Below are 19,094 nucleotides of genomic sequence, written 5' to 3'. Positions count from 1 at the left end.
TCATTGCAAATGGAAAGAGTTCCTTCTTTTTTTAAGGCTGAATAATATTCCTTTGTGTATATAGGAATAATATTCCTATGCGTGTGTGTATATGTAAATGAACACAAGTTTTTTTCATATTCTGACTGTTGTGAATGATTCTGCAATAAACATGGGAGTGCAGATACCTAATTTCATTTCCTTTGGCTATATACCCAGAGTGGGATTGCTAGATCATATGGTAGGTAAAAGGGTATAAAGTTTCAGTTATGTCAGATGAATAGGTTCTGGAGGTTTAATATGCAGCATAGTGACTATAGTTAATAACACTATCTTATATACTTGAAATTTTCAAAGACAGTTGATTTTAAATGTCATCATATCACACACATATATACATACACATACAAATGGTAACTATGTGAGGCAATAGATATGTTATTTTGCTTGATAGTGGTGTATATATAGATACACATAGTATATATATACACACACATATATATACATGCATATATATATATGCATAGTGAACATCACATTGTATACCTTAAATATATTCAATTTTCATTTTTCAATACCTCAATTAACCTGGAGGAAAAATAAACTCTAGCCAAGGAGATGTAAGAGGTGAAAATGTGTAGATTTGTAGGAAATTCTGCTTAAAGGTGACTTAGCTGAGAGGGGTGTTTTTATGCACTTTTCCTTTGCTTCTTTACATCACCTGGAATGTGGATATAAAGGCAGGAGCTGCAGCACTCACTTTGGACTTTGAAATCATATTGAGAATGGAATCTCACATGAGGATAATGGATCGCAAAGATAAAAGCCTGGTCCCTGGTGACACTGGAGCTGGAAAACCAGCTTCTGGACTTATATACAAGAGAGTAAACTTCTGTTTTAATAAACAATAACATCAAAAAATCATTTATTAATAGAAAGACTTCTTTAAGAGGCTGTGATTCCATAGTCAGCCACTGGGGGCAGTCAGCAGGCACTGTTGAAAATAGAACAAAAGCATTTAGCTGAAATGTCTTGGCTTTCCATTTCTTTTATAATCATCAGAGATAAAACTTCATTATGAACTTGCTGCTCTTTTAACTTCACTGGTGTCTTATGAGAACAATGTGACAGTGATATGATGAGGGAACCTAAATACTCTTTTAAAGAATACCTGATGAGCTTCCAGGACTCCTCTAATTCTTCATTAACTGAAGAATTCTATATTCCAGAATTATACTCATTCACATGCATGACTATGGGGCTCCAGAAGGCGAGAGAGATATAAAAGTTTCACAATACCCAAGTACAGAACCTGTGCCAGCAAAAACTTCACCACTTCATTTACCTGCTTCTAAAGGAAATTACAAACGGACTTTGAAAAGTATTGGTTTGAAGATCAAGTTATGTTCTTAGAGACTGAATAATTAAGAAGACAGGCCTAACCAATGATGTCTCACTGATCTCTGGCATCTTCTAGCATCAACGAAGCATCTAGAAAAATGGCTAGCTGTCTGCATCTATGTTACTGGAAGTATCATCACCTGCACACCCAATGGGTTCCGTGAACGAGAAGACACAAAGATGTGCCTAAAGCCAACTCCAGAAATGGTCTTGGACATCCTCAACCACATGTGATTTATTACCTCCTACTACACTAACTTGCAGGCCATATAAACACCATCGCAATATTGTTTAGTAAGTAGAAATCATATCCAAGATAATATGTATTACCTGGGGTAAGCTTCTCTATTATTCTGAACTCTGTCTTCATTTATTTAAGAAATATGAGAATATAATGATAGCTCTTGTTCTTCAGTAATACAGATTTTAGTTACACTAGAGTGGAATATTGAAGATATTATAAAGTACTATGAAAAAATAGTTGTGAAATCTGTCATTTTATTTAGAATAGGAAGTAGAAGTAGAGTTGGAGAAGGTGGCACAAAGATGTTACCCCTTTGGCAGGGGTGGCTGACAACAAACACCACAGTGCGCACCTCTGACTTTCTTTGCAGAACAATCCCACCATCTCTGGAAACGAAATGCACCAACTTCTAACGCTATTCATAAAAAATCAACTCTCAATGACTGCACTTAAAAAGTTTTATTCTAACTGAAACTATTGGCAGAAATTTCTCAAATATGCTTAAGATAGTGCCAGGTAATTCTAATGACATTTTGTAAAAATGGCTGAGACAATTGGATATCTACAAGGAAAATAAATTCGAACCTTGCCTCACACTACCTACAAAAATTAACTCAAAATGGATTATTGATCTAAATATTACAGCTAAAACTATAAAAGCTTTTAGAAGAAAACATAGGGAAAATATCTTCATGACCTTGAGAAGTTCTTAGGCATAACACTAAAAAAACAAGCAACAACAGAAAAAATCAACATACTAAACTTCTTCAAAATTAAAAAAAACTGGCCCATCGCGGTGACTCATGCCTATAATTCCAGCACTTTGGGAGGCCGAGGTGGGCAGAACACATGAGATGAAGACTTCAAGATGAGCCTGGGCAACATGGTGAAACCCTGTCTCTACTAAAAATACAAAAATTAGTCAGGTGTGGTGGCATGCGCCTGTAGTCCCAGCTACAGACAGAGGCAGGAGAATAGCTTGAACCCGGAAGGCGGAGGTTGCAGTGAGCCAAGATCGCATCACTGCATTCCAGCCTTGGCAACAAAGCAAGACTCCATCTCAAAAAATAATAATAAAAAAATTAAAAAATTAAGAACTGTAGCATTTTCAAAGGCATCATTAAGTGAAAAAAATTTGAAAATCATATTTCTAATCAAGAACTCAAATCCAAAAATTATTAAAAATGCTTACATCTCTATAATGAGAAGAAACAACCCAAACAAAATGGGCAAAATCGTTGATATTTTACATCACCAAAGAAGATATACAAATAACTAATCAGTGCACAAAAAGATGCTCAATATCACTAGGCATTACGGTAATATGAATTAAAATCACAGTGAGACATGACTTCACACCCACTAGGATGACTGCAATAAAATCACAAACAATGCTGGTAAAGATGTAGGGACCTGGAATCTTCACCCATTGTTGGTGGAAGGTAAATATAGACTTACATAGGCACACATATAGATTTCACATAAAAATGGCTGCTGGCGTGCCAGCCTTCACATCCACATCACAGGTGGTATAAAGAAGGAAAGCAAAAATGCGTAAGAATGCCGCCTCAGTGAAGTCACTTTTAAGCAGGATTTCCTACAAACCCACACATTTTTCTCCTCTTACATCACATTGGCTAGAGTTTATTTTTTCCCCAGGTGTATTGTGATATACTTGCCAAATAAAAGCAGCCAGAACAGGTTGGCATTTTCTTAAAATGTTTGAACTTCAATTTGCCATGAGGCCCCAACTTCTAGGTACCTACCCTAAATGAATGAAAACATGTTCACTCAAAGACTTAGGTACAAATGTTCGTAGCAGGATTATTCATCATCAAAGAGTGGAAACAACCCAAATGTCCATAATTTAGTGAACTGATAACCAAATGCAGTATTTACAAATGATCACATGCTCTTCAGCAACAAGAAAGAGCGAACGACTAACACATTACAACACGGGTGCTACATGAAAGAAGGCAGACACAAAATCCACATCCTGTATCATTCCATTTATGTGAAATATCCAGAAAATGCAACTCTACAGAGACAGACAATAGATTAGTGGTTGTCTGGGACTGGGGATGGACATTGAAATTGGCTTCAAATGGGTAGGAGGAATCTTTTGGGTGGTGAAAATATTCTAAAATTAGATTGGTGCAGTTGTGGCACAACTCTATGCATTTACTAAAATTAGTGAATAAACTGAATGGCGTTTATATTAAAGTAAATTGCATCTCAATAAAACTGTTTTATGAAACTGGAATGAGGTTATTTCTTTTTAAATTTCAACTTTTATTTTAGATACAGGTGGTATATGTGCAGATTTGTTACTTGGGAATATTATGTGATGCTGAGGTTTGGAGTAGAGATCCTGTTCCTCAGATAGTGAGCATGGTACTTGATAGGTAGCTTTTTAACCCAAACTCCCTGCCCTCCACAGTCTAGTATCCACAGTGTCTGTTGTTCCCATATTTGTGTCCACGTGTGGTCAATATTTAGCTCTCACTTATAAGTGAGAACATGAGGTACTTGGTTTTCTATTCCTGTGTTAATTTACTAAGAATTATGGCCTCCAGCTCCATCCTCATTGCTTCAAAGAACAAGATTTCATTCATTTTTATGGCTTTCCAGTATACTACGGTTTATATGTACCACATCTTATTTATCCAATCTACCATTGAAGGACACCTGGGCAGATTTCACGTCTTTATTATTGTGAATAGCCCAATGATGAACATACAAGCGTATATGTCTTTTTGGAAGAGTGATTTATTTTCTTTTGGATATATTACTCTGTAATGGGATTGCTGGGTCAAACGGTAGCTCTATTTTAAGTTCTTTGAGAAATCTCCAGTCTGCTTTCGATAATGGCAGGACTAAGTTACATTGCCACCAGTAGCGTATAAGGGTTCCCTTTTCTCTGCACCCTCACCAGCATCCGATGTTTTATATTTTAAGTGCATGATTGAGGCAATGCTTGAGACAGGCTCTTGTGGGGATATTTGGTCATATGTCGAATCTAAGCAACCAAACAGCACTGTCTTTCCTTTTCATCCCCTTCAGTATCTTTTTTGTCTTTGTCTCAGTCTTCAAACTTTTTAATATATATTTACAAAAGTTATTTTTATCCCAAACGTTTGAAAACTTACACAAAAATAGACAAAAATAATATGATGCATCCCATATATTCATCATATTAATGGCTCTGACACCAAAACTTTTCTATTCTTCATCATGTTTATTTCTTGATAGTTTTACTTTGTTTTTGGTGGTAAAGAATATGCAACAAAAGGGAAGCTATAGGCCAGGCGCAGTGGCTCACGCCTGTAATCCCATCACTTCAGGAGGCCAAGACAGGTGGATCATGAGGTCAGGAGATCGGACCATCCTGGCCAACATGGTGAATTCCTGTCTCTACCAAAACACAAAAAATTAGCTGGGCGTGGTGGTGCACGCCTGTAGTTCCAGCTACTGAGGAGGCTGAGGAAGGGGAATCACTTGAACCCAGGAGGCAGAGATCGCATTGAGCCAAGGTCGTGCCACTGCACTCCAGCATGGCAACAGAGCGAGACTCCACCTCAAAACAAAAACAGCAACAAAAAAGGGAAGCTATGTCATTTTATCATCACATCACTAGCATGCTTCTCTAATAAAAATAGAGTTTTGTTACATAACCACAGTCTGTATTACACAATATCAAGTAGTATATACACTGCAAATTCATTTTTCCTCATCAGCTCAAAAGTGGCTAGCTTTTAAACAATTGAATTAATTAAATCAAGATCCTTCTCCTATTCACATGCAGTTGTTACATCTCTTGAGTCTTTCTTAATGCAGAGCCAGCCCTCCTTTCTCCCATGTATTTGACTTGACTTCCTAAAGAAACCAGGTAGTTACCATGCTGAATTTGCTTGTCTATGACATCATTTAATTTGTGCCGTTATTGCCACAGGCATTTTTCTTATGAACTGGAATTTATTTCAGTGGGTTGGTTAGATAAGTGTTCAACCTCTTTCTCTTTGAGAGGGGTGTTGTGCACTTCACATTGCATCCACATAATGTGTGGTTTTCCCGTTCTTAGTGACACTCAATTGATCAGTGAGGTCAGATGTTAAAATTTATCTGAGTTATTTTATTAAGGTTGAAAATGGAATTTTCTAATTTTGTCATTTCTGTCACATTCAGTAGACACAATTATTCTGCAAAGTGAACTTTCCCTTCTGAACTAAGGTTAGCTGGTTATCTAAAAATACAGTAGCTATAGGAAAGACAGAATACATTGAGCTGTTGTTATCTTTAATCACCTGTTATCAGAATGAAGAGTTAGTGTCCTGGTCACTACTATGCAGACCAATGAGATTCTTCTTTCTTTATATGAAATATATATTCATGTGTTCACATTGTATAAAATTGTAATGAACTCAAAGGTTTTCACAATATTTAATGGTTATCAATCATGTGCAAGCATCACTGCTGATACTCAGTTAATTCCCTTTGACTGATGAGAGCCCCTTTATGTTGGCTCCTGTGTCATTTTATCAAGGACAAAAAGTGGGTGCTCAGGCAGTGATGTTTCAAATTATCCCAATGTTCAACAAGTTCCCTTCACTTCTTCCCATAAAGCATTATTACAAATAAGGTACTTCTTAAATATTGATAGCAAGCAACCTTTGGTCACTTGTATCTCACTATTACAACCTTACAGGATATTTACCACAGGGAGCAATTTTATATTCTTCAGCCACAAAGGCAAAGGTTAGGTATTCTGTATTTGATTTTCTAATCAAACCAAATGCAATTTCACTGCATTTGAGATGGATATTTGAGATGGAGATGGATCTTTCACTCCTTATGTGCTCCCTGAAATGCTAACACGTCGTCATGTGAATGAGTCAATTACTGGTTTGACAAATGTGAAATCTGTATTTCTATGAAATTGTATTCATATTCATTTAAAAGAGTTTTAAAATTGCTAAACTATTTTGGAAAAGGAATTGAAGGCTCCATTTTAATGGCAACACTCCACGATTTTGATTGAGTCGTCTCAGGATACTAACAAAGAAACAGCAGACATGGCAGACAGAGTCTTGATGAGTTTTTACCTGATACAAAAAGTCTGGCGCTGTTGCTCTGCCTCGTCTCTCCGGTGTATCGATGCCGCGTGATGCAGCGGTAGTTATACAATCCATCTTCATTCTGTACATCTTTAATATACAAGGCTCCCGTGGATGTGATGAGAAATCTAGATCCTGAAATACAGGAAAACAATGACTTGGTTAAAATATAATGAAAGCAACCCAACCACACAGACAAAGTCCTTAAACAGTTTTTTTTTCCACCTGAAGAAACTTAATGAAAAGGCTAAAAATGGGTATGTGTGTCGTGTGTGTGTGTGCGTGTGTGTGTGTAAAATATGGGTCCAAGCTGTGTTAACTTTTTGACTAGCCTACATTAAGGGTTTTTAGTACTTATGTTATACAATATATACTTAGCAAATCTAACCTCAAACTTTTTTTTAGGTCATGCATTTATCTTACAGCAATGAAGTTGTCATATAATTGGTATATAGCGAACATAGAATATTTTCTTGGATCATTGCATTTCTCTTAGCATGTGACAAATTAAGGGAGTATTAACTTTTTGTTGCACATTTCTAGCTTATGAAAGTATAAACTTTTGTCTCAGTTTAAAATATTTCAATAAAAGCACAAAAATATCAGACTACAAAGTAACAAAATATTCTACAAACTTTCCCCAAAAAGGCTGTCTTATTTCCTCCCAATAATAACCAATGTTTATCACTATATTCTACTGCACACATCAATTCTTCCCAGATTCAGAGTTTTAGAATACTGTTATTTCTTAATCACTAACTTTTAAAGGGACTATTCAAATCATTGACAATAACAATTTTTACCTCAAGAAAAAAAAAATCATGATCAGTCATTGCCCATTATGTCAGCACAAAACAGTGTCCTATCGGTAACCTGTGATTTTTACCAGTAAAGCTTCAGTTGTACAGAAAGGGCCAACACTGAGATCAAGTATCAGTGTTAATTTAAGAAGGGCAACCATGTTTTTTTCCCTTTGAAAATGTAACTTTTAAATATATTTTTCACTGTTCAATTTTAATTGGGTGATAAAACAAGTTGGAGCATAAAAGTAGGGCTGAGAGTGCCTCACTGCACCTTCGTGGTGGGTAACTCAGTACACCTGCCACCGTTAGACTCTTCTATGGGCTGTTTCTGCATGTGATGTGATTCCACTGGAAAGAATGTGATTTTTCTCTTTGAAAAAAGACTAAAATGCCAAAGAATCAGGTTTTACTGCTTGTTTGTCTCAGGTTCAGTTGAAACGTCCTTCAGTTTATTTCAGTCTGAATTTCCAGGAGTCTTAGATTCATTGCTTTTGAGCTTTACATATTTAAATTGTAAACATAATTTCTTGGTCATTTTCTGCAATAACTACACATCATGCATAGGTCAGTTGCTCTGATAAGTTAAATTTTTTTTTTTTTTTTGAGACAAGGTCTGGCTGTATTATCCAGGCTGTAGTGTATAGTGGTGTCATCTAAGCTCACTGCAACCTTCACCTCCTGAGCTCAAGCAATCCTTCCACCTCAGCCTCCCGAGTAGCTGGAACTATGGGAGTGGGCCATCACACCTGGCTAATTTTGTATTTTTTCATAGAGACGAGATTTCACCATGTTGCCCAGGCTGGTCTTGAACTCATGAACTCAAGTGATCCACCTGTCTCAGCCTCCTAAAGTGCTAGGGAGTGTAATCCCTCCCAAAGTGGGATTACAGGCATGAGCCACCATGCCCAGCCCAAAAATGATTTATGAAATCTCATGAGTTAGGAGTAATTACAAAGAACACAGATGTGAAAAAGATCATAAAATAATAGAGCAAATACTGGCCTTGTATAAGCTTTTCAAATGAGTACAAATTAATTATTAAAGCTAGTATAACATATATTTAAACTAATATCTACATTAACTTTCAAAACAATTCCAGTTAGATATTTAGTCTAAAATATGCCACAAATAATGCTAGCTATTAGAGAAGTTGAAAAATCTCCTAATGCTGTATATTCCAGATAATTTTTCTTTATTACTCCCCAAAATGAAAGCAACTAAAAATACCTTTTACCACTTGTCATATGTCATCACACTCAGCCTTTCTTATGATACACATTGTGTATAATGGAAACATTATTTCTCTTTCAATATCGTTTGCATACTTATATAATGCTTTAATAATCAGTTCCTTTAAAGTACAGTTTGATAGACAGAAAGGAAACTAAAAAAAAAGATGATGTATGTAATTCCTGTCACCTTCTTAGCATGGAGTATTTTCATTAGAATTGACAGGCCATGAGTGGTGGCAAAATATCAGCGGAAAGGATTTTGTGTGCCATTTTCCAGAAAGGTTGAGAAATGCACACAGATAGCAGCAGCCTGCATTATTACCGATTCCAGAGAGGGCTCCATTCTCTAGGAACATTTTGTTCTTGCAATATCTAACATTATTTTTTTGTTTACTCACTTATGTTAAATAAGGCTTTAGGGCATATCATTTCAGAAGAACTTGAACCTTTGATTGTCTTAAGCATTTTCTGAGATGTTCATAAGAATGAAGGAGTTGACATTGACTGAGTTTCTGTACGTAAGCCCATTTATGCCTAGCGTTTCATTATTGGAACGCTAAGCATGTGGCAGTTATTTATCTCCTATTGCTCAAGGTCATGGCCAAGGCCTGATTGCAAAAATTCAAAAAATTGCAACCTCAGGCATAAATGGGTTAATCTGACCTCCTCTGCCTAGTCCTTCATTTCTCAATTTATGTCATCTTGAAATTGATCAACATTTTAAAACATAAAATAAGGTTAAACAGTAGGATCTTTTAATTATGAGAGGAACAGGTAAGTCCAGGGTCCTCGGGTACAGTCTCAACCAGGGAGTCCTGTGGAACTATCAAGGGACAATAAGGGCACAGCTATGTCATTAGAGCACCAAATATGTCAGCTCTGTGGTAATAAGGAATAATTTTAACTATTCTCTATCTTGCCCCTGTACCCCACTAGACACTTTATGCCACCAAAGGTTTCCATGTCATATGGAATAAATGATTTGTTCATGTCCTCCAATGGGATTAATGAATGTGCTTCTGCTAAAATAGGTAAACGTTTAAATACAATTTATTGGTATAAAAAAGTGCAAACACACAATTCTGTCTGGTTCTCTCTCTCTTTGTGTGTCTTTCTCTATCACACATACTCAAGCACACACACACCCTTGACTATTCAGAACTGTCTTATAACATACAACTGTGCAAAGCAAAAATTTTATGAGTAACTTTATTTTCCTTGGAATACTATTAGCATTTAACTAGACACATTTCTAAAACATAGTTCATACTTTTTGTCATGTTAAACACACTGCAATTCAGAGCCAACTGAACAGTGAATGATTTTTGGATTTTGAGTCATCATTTTGGACATCGATTACTGAGCCATGCTGCTCAGTTACTAATATCTCAGAAGCTATCTGGCATCTCAAGATGCATGGAATGGTCCCAGACTGCCAGATGTTCAAGTCTCTGAGCTTGTCTTTAATAGCTTTTCTGCTTCCTCCTTTACTATGCAGCTGTTACATGTTACTTCCCTTTGTTATCAGTATCTTTGCCAATGCACAATGTGATGCATTCAGTACGCTCAGAGTTAGAAAACAGACATACCAAGGCTGTTAGGACTTTGTATAAACTAAGAGTAAATAGGTTATGAGCAAGTCAAAGACTGGTTTTCCAATGTCAGTTAACATGAGCTTGCATGTTAGTGCCACTAAAATAAATCTACCGCATGGTGTCAGTTCAGTCAGCGTGGTTAAGATTAGCATAGGGTCCAGTGGGATATTTCTATGTAGGGACACAAAACTACCAAAGAAAATGGGGCATTAGCCCAATAGGAAAATGTTGCAGAAACCCTCAGGGTTGGAGTTCTATGGCCACGTTCTTCCCATTGTCATAGTGCTGGGCGGCAAAAAACACCCAGAGAGCAGTGGGTTCTGAAGCTCTAGCACGACACCATTTTGGGTTTTCTATACGATTGCTTCAAAGGTAGATACTAAAATAGCAGCAGTTCTAGAAATCTATTTTGCTGAACTATGGGTTGTTAAAGCAGAAAGCCAGATCTTTAAGATCTGAGCTGCAGAAAGCAGGCATGCATGATCTCCAGAAAGATGCGCATCAGAGTTGATTCTAGAAACTAGCATGTGTTATAAGTGGGCAGGAAACAGAGCCAAGTGATGCACCCATTCGTTGGGCCAGCACTGTCCTAGGCTCCGAAGATGCAAAAATGAGAGAGACAGCCCCTATCTCTAGGGAGCTTGTAATCTAAACAGATTTGAGCCTTTGGGTTTAGGAGCATTCCAAGAAGTTGAGGAAAAAGGATAGTAGGGAAGAACCTGGAGAGCAGTCATGGAAGAGGCATTGTCTTTGTCTCACCAGGATGAAGGGGCTACTGATACCCAAGGAGAAAAACTGGTATTTATCCCCACACCTGCTTTTATCCTTGTGTGTTATTCAAATACAAATAATTAACTTTATATGTTAAAGTCCTCTTCATTAATGTGCTTATTCAATCTACTCAGCTAACTTTTTCTTTGTTCTTATAAAGAATCAAATTAAAAGATCTTTCCGTGGTTTCAGGTGCAATAAGCTCATCCACTTTGAAAGATTTCTCAGTGTGGAAGAAAAAACCTGGGCTTTGGAAGCCAGTGGATCTGAACTACAAAATGGTCATTGTCCCTTTCCAGCTGTGTGGCCTCAGTCTAGTCATTCAACTCTAAACTTTGCCTTCTTCATCTAGAAAGAAGAGAGATGATGAGTAATCTCTGTTCTGCTGTTGAAGATCAAATTAAAATGCATCTATGTCATCTAGCAGATAGTCACGCATCCATTGCACAGCAGAGTGACTAAGCTCAGTAATAATGTATTCTGTATTTCAAAATAGCTCAGAGAGTAAAATTCAAATATCTCATCACAAAAAAGGGATAAGCAAGGTGGTAGATATGTTCATCATCTTGATGTAATCATTTCATACTGTGTATATACCTAGGTGTGCATATATAGACACATACAAAATCAACACATTGTACCCAATAAAAGTATATAATTATAACTTTCCAATTGAAAAAATATTAACAATAAATAAAAATTAAAATGGTATCTATCCTAGTAAATGCCATGTTTGTTATTCTGCTGTTCTGGCCAATCCACAGGTGTATAAAATGTAGCCTGTGTGAGCCAGACAGGGAAGATCCCACTGACATAAGCATAGCAGGGCCCCCTCTCAATTGTTCGTTTGCTTACTTACGAAAGGCAACCTCATATATTAAAGAAAGTATCTGAGTGGTAATGACATAGATGAATTTTATATCACAATTCTGCCATTTGGAGCTATGTCACCACAGGCAAAATATTTACCGAACCTCTGAGCCAATGTCACATGACAGAGCATTGGTAAACAGAAAGATACACTGAGTCTATGGAGTACTTTTGTATATCCCAGTGAAAGGCTTGGGGAAAGGAGGATCACAGACATCTGCCGTGAACTGAATGTTTGCATCTGCACAAAATTTATATGACGAATTCTTAATCCCCAATATGACAGTATTTGGAAATAAAGCTTTTGGGAAGTAATTAGGTATAGATGTGATTATAAGGGTAGGACCAGACCTCACGTTCTCTCTCCGCCCTGTGGGATCAGTGAGAAGGCGGCTGTCTGCAATCCAGGAAGGGGGCCCCCATCAGGCACCAAATCTGCCAATACCTTGATCTTGGACTTCCCAGCCTCCAGAACAGTGAGAGATAAATTTTTGTGGTTTAAGCCACCCAGTCCATGATATTTGTTATAGCAGCCCAAGCTGACCAAGATATTGTCTCCAGAAGTCTTTTCCACAGTAGAAATGGATATTCACAGAAACTTAGGGACTTTCCCCCAAATCATTATCATGTTACTTGAAAAATTCTCCCTGGCATATCTGTTAGTATCTGAACATTAAAAAAAAAAAAAAAACAAACATATCCTGAAGTTCTCAAAATTAATCATTCTTGTCCATCATATTTTATCTAACAGGAAGGCCTTCTGCTTCTACCTCCAAAATATATCCTGAATCCATCCACTTTCCTCCCTCAAAACTGTACCACACACATCTAAGGATTGTAGCTTTCAATCTCTTCTCAAACTCTGTGTGACCACTTCTTCTTCTCTACAATGTATTCTCTACTCATCATCCGCGAGCATTTAGCAATATACCTCATTTAGTGCCTTGATGGAATCCCACTAGACCTAACCACTTATGATGGTCTATGATGGTTTGGGCTTTGACCGTATCTCCAAAACCTTCCCTTCTACTCTCTCCTTCTTCCACCATGCCCAGGCTATGCTGTCCTTCTTTTAATTGCTCTGACTGGAGGCTCTGAGCCCAGATCTCTCCCTGGCTGAGTTCTTCTTGTCATCCCGGCCTCAGTTTTTAAGTCAAATTTCCAGCAAAGTCAGTCCACATGATCATGCTCACTCATGATCAGAGACTTGGTTTTATTATACCTGTATCTCATACATGTGCAAGAGATTGGTTTAACATTTCCCTCCTTCATCTAGAAGAGCAAGAACTCATTTTGTCTTGTTCAACATTTCATCTCCATTACATAGAACAGGACTTGGCTATGATATCCTAAAATATTTGTTGAATGCATGGGCTGATTACATAGTCTATTATTGCTTGTATTCAAAACATCCTTTCCTAGGTCTCAGTAAAAAGAAAGCTAAAGTAGCTTTTTTTAGATTTCAGCACATTTCCTCATGTAGACTACATAAAAAGAGTTTGTTCCCCTCCAGAGATGAATATATTCTTATATGAAAATGAGCATATTTTAAGATTGTGATGAATTATTCTTTCATTATGTTCCCTGGCTTTTTACTATGTGGCTAAGCTGTTAGATCTTCAATAAAGGCAATACTATTTGGGGGAAGATTTTAAAAGCATATGTCATTTTTCACTTAGAGAAACATATCTTAGAGCTCTTGTTTGTTTTGTTTTTCCTATTGAAATCTATGTGAATTGAGTTAATAGCAATTAAAAGAACAGATGGCTCTGCTAGTAAGATGCCAAATGGTAGCACGACCACGATGAAACTTTTATTAGCTGTGCCCGCCGTCTCCAACTGACGGCCACACTGTGTCATGAAACTGAGCTTTCTCCAAAGCCATTTCAATAACAGTTTCTGAAATACCAGAGGAACCTAAGAATTAAATCTACATTCTAAGTGTATAGCATTAGAAACAACATGAGCCTCTTAGCATTAACTAAAATGGAAGTGTTTGAAATAGAAGATATATATAAATATCTATATATATATCATACATATCTTATAAATAGATATATATAAAGGAGTAGATGCAGGCATGAATGAGCTACAGATATTTCCTGAGCAATTGAGTTGCCTGACAAAAATATGCACATGTTGAAAGTTGCATATAAGAGAAAAGAAGAGCCCCCTAAAGAGAAGACATCTAACCTGATGTTATGAGCTGAATTTCCCCCTTCCTCAAAAATTTATGTTAATGTCCTAACCTTCAGTACCTCGAGATGTGACTTTATTTGGAAATAGGGTCGGTCACTGCAGATGTAATATGTTAGGATGAACTCATACTTGGATAGTGTATGCCCCTAATCCAATGTGACCAGTGTCCTTATAAAAAGGGGACATTTAGATAGAGGCATGGATATTAACATGAATCCTAATCAGAGCCAACAGGTTCTAGGTGGAGGCCACCACTGCTTTCGGCATTATTTATGTTATGACACATTTAGTTCTTAAAATGACCCCAAGAGGAAGATACTGTTATTTCCATTTCTCAGATGAGAAAATTGAGAAACAGAGAAGTTCAAGGACTTGCCCCAGTTTATACAACTAGAAGTACCTGTGCCAGGATAGTGCCCTGGCACGCTGGCTCATGCCCTCATGCAAATCGCTCCCCTGGGTTTGCATCGTGACGCAAGTGTGAGATGGCAAGGCATGGGCAAGCAGAGGTACAAGCAGAGTGGGGCAGAAGCCATGAGCATGTAAAGATATTTAACCTAAACATTCAACGGAGCTCAGGTGAGGAGCAGAAGATGCCAGGTATTAAGTCTGAGGGATCTATGGGGTTGGAGTGGCATTGGTAGAGCAAAGGATTTGGGGTAGAGGAGATTCTGTTTCAGAAAAGATAAGAGCTCAGCTGTGAGCATGCTGAGTCAGTTAAAATCAGCGACTAAAGTCAAGCTGGAGACAGGGTGTTGGAGACCACACTTTGCTTGTTGAGGAGGAGCCCTTCATGAGAACTGAAGTTTAGTAACTCCCCAGGAAGAGGAGTGAAGGAAGAAGGCCAAGAAAAGACCCAGGAAGGGAGTGAGAGGAGGCTTGGAGGACCCAAGCCAGCATGGTGCTAAGAAAGCCAGGCGGGAGAGGACTTCTAAAGGATGGTGCAAATGGCCTCAGCTCTGTGCCTTCCTATTGCCATAGCCTTGAGTACATATATAACCTGTACAAAGGGGCAATATTGCCTTTTTGGGAAAATCATGAGATTAAATAAGAACATCCGTGTAAATTCCTGACAGAGAAAAGCACTTTAGAATAGCTCTAATCTATAATAAAATATGATAAAATATTCTTGCTGAACCAATAAAAATATTAAATGTCTAAGAGTTGGAAATACACAAAATTGAGTTAAAGAACACTCCACATCACTACCAAATGACAAAATAGAAGACCTGGATAAATTAAGAGGCATATCCAATTCTAGGATTAGACAACTTGATATTGCAAAAATGTCAGCTTTTCACAAGTTAAATGAATTACATTTTACTTAATTGCAGAACAAAATTTACTTAGAACTTGACCAAATCAACACAAATTAAAATGAGAGATTCTTTTCATCCAGGAGATTAGAACAAAAAAATAAAATGTTTGAAAATAAGTGGTCTTGACAAAGGGTGTGGGAAATAAAAACCTCTACAGGTGGGCATGTAAATTGGTGAAGCCTTTTGATTTTCGAAAGGCAACTTGCAAGTATGAGACTTGCATACTTTTCAATCTATCTTGCAACGTCAAAGACTATCCTATGGAAAAACTCAGATGTGCACACTTTGATGTTCACCCCAAAATGCACTGACGCATAATTTAACAATGAAAAATTATACATAAACCTGAATGCCAATCAAGAGATAAGTAAGTAAATAAATTAGGGTACATCTATGCTCTGCAGTTACTTAATAGACAGCAAGGTATATGTACACATATCCTGCAGAAAAATATCCACTAGATAGTCTAAAGTGGTTACATAACAATCTGTAATGTTATGTACCAAAGGCAGTGGTATACGAATAAATTTGTGTATGCAAATGAACAGAGAGGCCTGGATCAGCAGGTATCTGCCCAAATGTTAACTGTAGTTTTCTCTGAAATCATGAGTGGATTAGGGGAAGGGGAGGGGAAATTATGTTTCATTTTACACTGTCATGTATTTGAGTATCTTAAAAGAAGACTCTATTAATGTGCTTCTTGGGTAGTTAAAATTTATTTTGGAAAAAGATGTCAGTGGGTGGTGAGCATATGGACACAGTAGACGTAAACCAAACCCATGTAACACACAACATAGAAGGAGATAAATTTAGGATGATATTGCTGTCGGGAGTAGATGCGTCAAAGACGGCTTTTATTATGCTTGCTTTTAAGCTGGTCGCTACCCGGACATGCCTAAAAGCAGAAGGGGAGTCTTTCAATGTTCACCCTGGTCTTTGTATTCTCTCCCCTCCAAACACCTCACACAAAAGTTGAAACTGCCATGTAGTTGATCAACAAAAGTTGAAACTGCCATGTAGTATCTCCCTGAACTTCTGCGATAATTCCCCATTTCACACATAATTGCATCAATCCAGTTGATATGGGTGTTAGCGCTGCCCCCTCAAAATGGCAGTTTCCTCTCTGAAGACAAAGGGATCCTCTTGTTTGCCCCACTTACCTGCTGCCCCCAAAGGTTTGCACAGTGCTAATTAAGTGATTCTTTAGAAGATATATGTACTTCCAGTTTTTTCTAAAAATAGAATCAGTAAAATAAGGGATCATATTGAGGGGGCAGAGCCCTCACCATATCATTTTATTTAACCTTTGTTGGAGCCTATTATGTTTATGAGAGTATCATCAAGATATCCAAGAAATAATGAAGCCCCAGCATGGATCTTGAGCCGCCTGGAAGAAATCATTTGGCTAGAAATAACACCATCATACCGGGCATGAGGAATAAACTTACAACTCAGCTGGATCCAGTATGTAAGGAGAGATTTGGTGTACATATTTTAAATTCTCTCAAAGCAATTTCACTAAGACATTTCTTTTATGTAAATAAAATTCTCTCAGTGAAATTCTCCTGCAGTTAAATGAGGCCCAATTATACACTACTAATTTAAGCCTGCACACTGCATTCCAACTGTATACCTAATTACCCTATTTAGTTTGTTAATGATCAGATCTTTGTGAAGATATTCGCGTCTATCATTAATCTTTGCTCTAGTTAGATTTCTAGTTGTTTAAAAGAATGAATCCTTAGAAAGAATATACTTGTATAATTCCTTTAAAAGTAAAGGGATTTTTTATTAAGGAACCAAAGAAGCTCACAAAACTTATATATTGTATTTATTTATTTATATGATGAACAAGATGGTTTTGGCCACTGACATTTGAAAGCAAATATTTCAGTTGGGAACAGAGACAAAAAGAGTACACTGACAAAGAAAATAAGTCCACTCTCATAAGTGCATTTATGTGAATTGTGAAACGGAAGCTGACTCTAGTAAAGAGCAGAGCTGTTTCGATGGTGGGGGTTTGGAGTGGGGTGTGAATGTAAGGATTTCTGAGGAGGTTGCACTTCAGCAGAAGGTAGGAAGATGAGAAGGGCTTATTCATGGATAAGTGGAGCTAAGAACAAGGTTAAAGGAAAAGTATATATGAGGTGGGAAAAACTGTGGCATATCCAAGAAACTGACACAAGATATAGTTTGCAAGTAGAATTGATAAGACATAGAATTGGTCTGAACGCCAGGATGAGGCAAAGGCGATGAGGACCAAGGTGGTTGCTAGGTCTCGGTGAGGAGCCCTGAACAGGTGAAGAGTCCTCCTGCCGGGAATAAGAACCAGGGGGTGCGGCACTGGCTGTCCATGGCAGACCTATTTTGGATTTTGGGGAATTGAAACTAGCCCCATTATAGAGATAAGGAAAGGGGAAGGAAGAGAATGCTACTGAATGTGCTTGTTGTATCAGGCGGACTCATATTTAGAAGAGGTACCTCAGCGTTATTTCCTGTCCCCCAAGATTTCTGCATTTTGGGGCTGGAAGGGAGTGTGTATTTCAGGTTGATCGTCTGTTCCAGTTGTGGCTGCACAATACAGTGCTGATTAAAAGGCAATACGTGCAAGAAGGAAAAAATAAATGAGGGAAGGTCAGAGCACGGTGCTTCAACCCACAATGACTGCTGACCTGGTCTGTGTTGCAACCCAAAAGGAATATAAGACACTGGGCTTATTGGCAAAACACATTGAAAATTAACTGTAAAGTCTGTTTACCTGATACAGATGACATAGGATTATGGGAAAGAATCTGGAGAAACAGGAACCATAAAGAATGAAAATAGACACTATGCTGTGGCCACTTAATATTATGGGACAATGGTTTTTCACACTTTGGGTTCACATATTAATAGGTTGTGAAATCAGTTTCATGGATTGTAGCTTTATTTTTTTAAAAAATGAAATAGAAGAGCATAGAATGTATCAGTATGTATCAGTGATGATAAATATTCTGCAGTTTTGTTTCAGTACACCTGTGTGTACATAAGATTATGTGTGTGTTGGTATATTTGTGTGTGTATTTATGTGTGTGCATTACTGAGTTCTAAGATAAAATGTCTTCTTTCTATGCATTTCTTACTGAGAGTCAGAGCAAAAAATATTTGAAGAGCCTTTCTCAACATCTTAGAGATGGAATTGTTACTTTTCTGACTAGGCTTCCGTTTCAAAGCAAGGCTAATTGTCTTTAAGCTTCAGCTGGTATATCTGGGATACTTAAAGTTCTCTCTTTAAACATTTCTGCATTTTAAATTAAAGATGTCTGCATTAGTAAGTCCCCTAGTTCTTATTCCTGGCAGGGGGACTCTTCACCTGTTCAGGGCTCCTCACCAAGACCTAGCAGCCACCTTGGTTCTCATCGCCTTTGCCTCATCCTGGCGTTCAGACCAATTCTATGTCCTATCAATTCTATTTTCAAAATATATATTGTATCATTTTCTTGGACATGCCACAATTTTCCCCACCTCAAACACATGCTTCAAGACTAGCAAGTCTATAAGGTCACAGGCTTGGTTGCATTTATAATG

At 37.5% G+C, this 19,094-nt stretch overlaps 1 protein-coding gene across 1 annotated transcript in view; it reads right to left on the bottom strand.

The window, feature by feature from the left end:
- The window catches only part of DSCAM (DS cell adhesion molecule), an 821,125-nt gene that overhangs the window by 323,101 nt on the left and 478,930 nt on the right, over window positions 1–19,094 (bottom strand). Inside the window, exon 4 of the mRNA XM_025379322.1 lies at window positions 6,727–6,873. Within this exon, the coding sequence (XP_025235107.1) occupies window positions 6,727–6,873 (147 nt within the window). The remainder of the gene's footprint in view (window positions 1–6,726; window positions 6,874–19,094) is intronic.

Source organism: Theropithecus gelada, chromosome 3, assembly GCF_003255815.1.
Source record: "Theropithecus gelada isolate Dixy chromosome 3, Tgel_1.0, whole genome shotgun sequence".
Classification (NCBI taxonomy): domain Eukaryota; kingdom Metazoa; phylum Chordata; class Mammalia; order Primates; family Cercopithecidae; genus Theropithecus; species Theropithecus gelada.
This window is presented reverse-complemented; position numbering and strand designations above follow the sequence as displayed.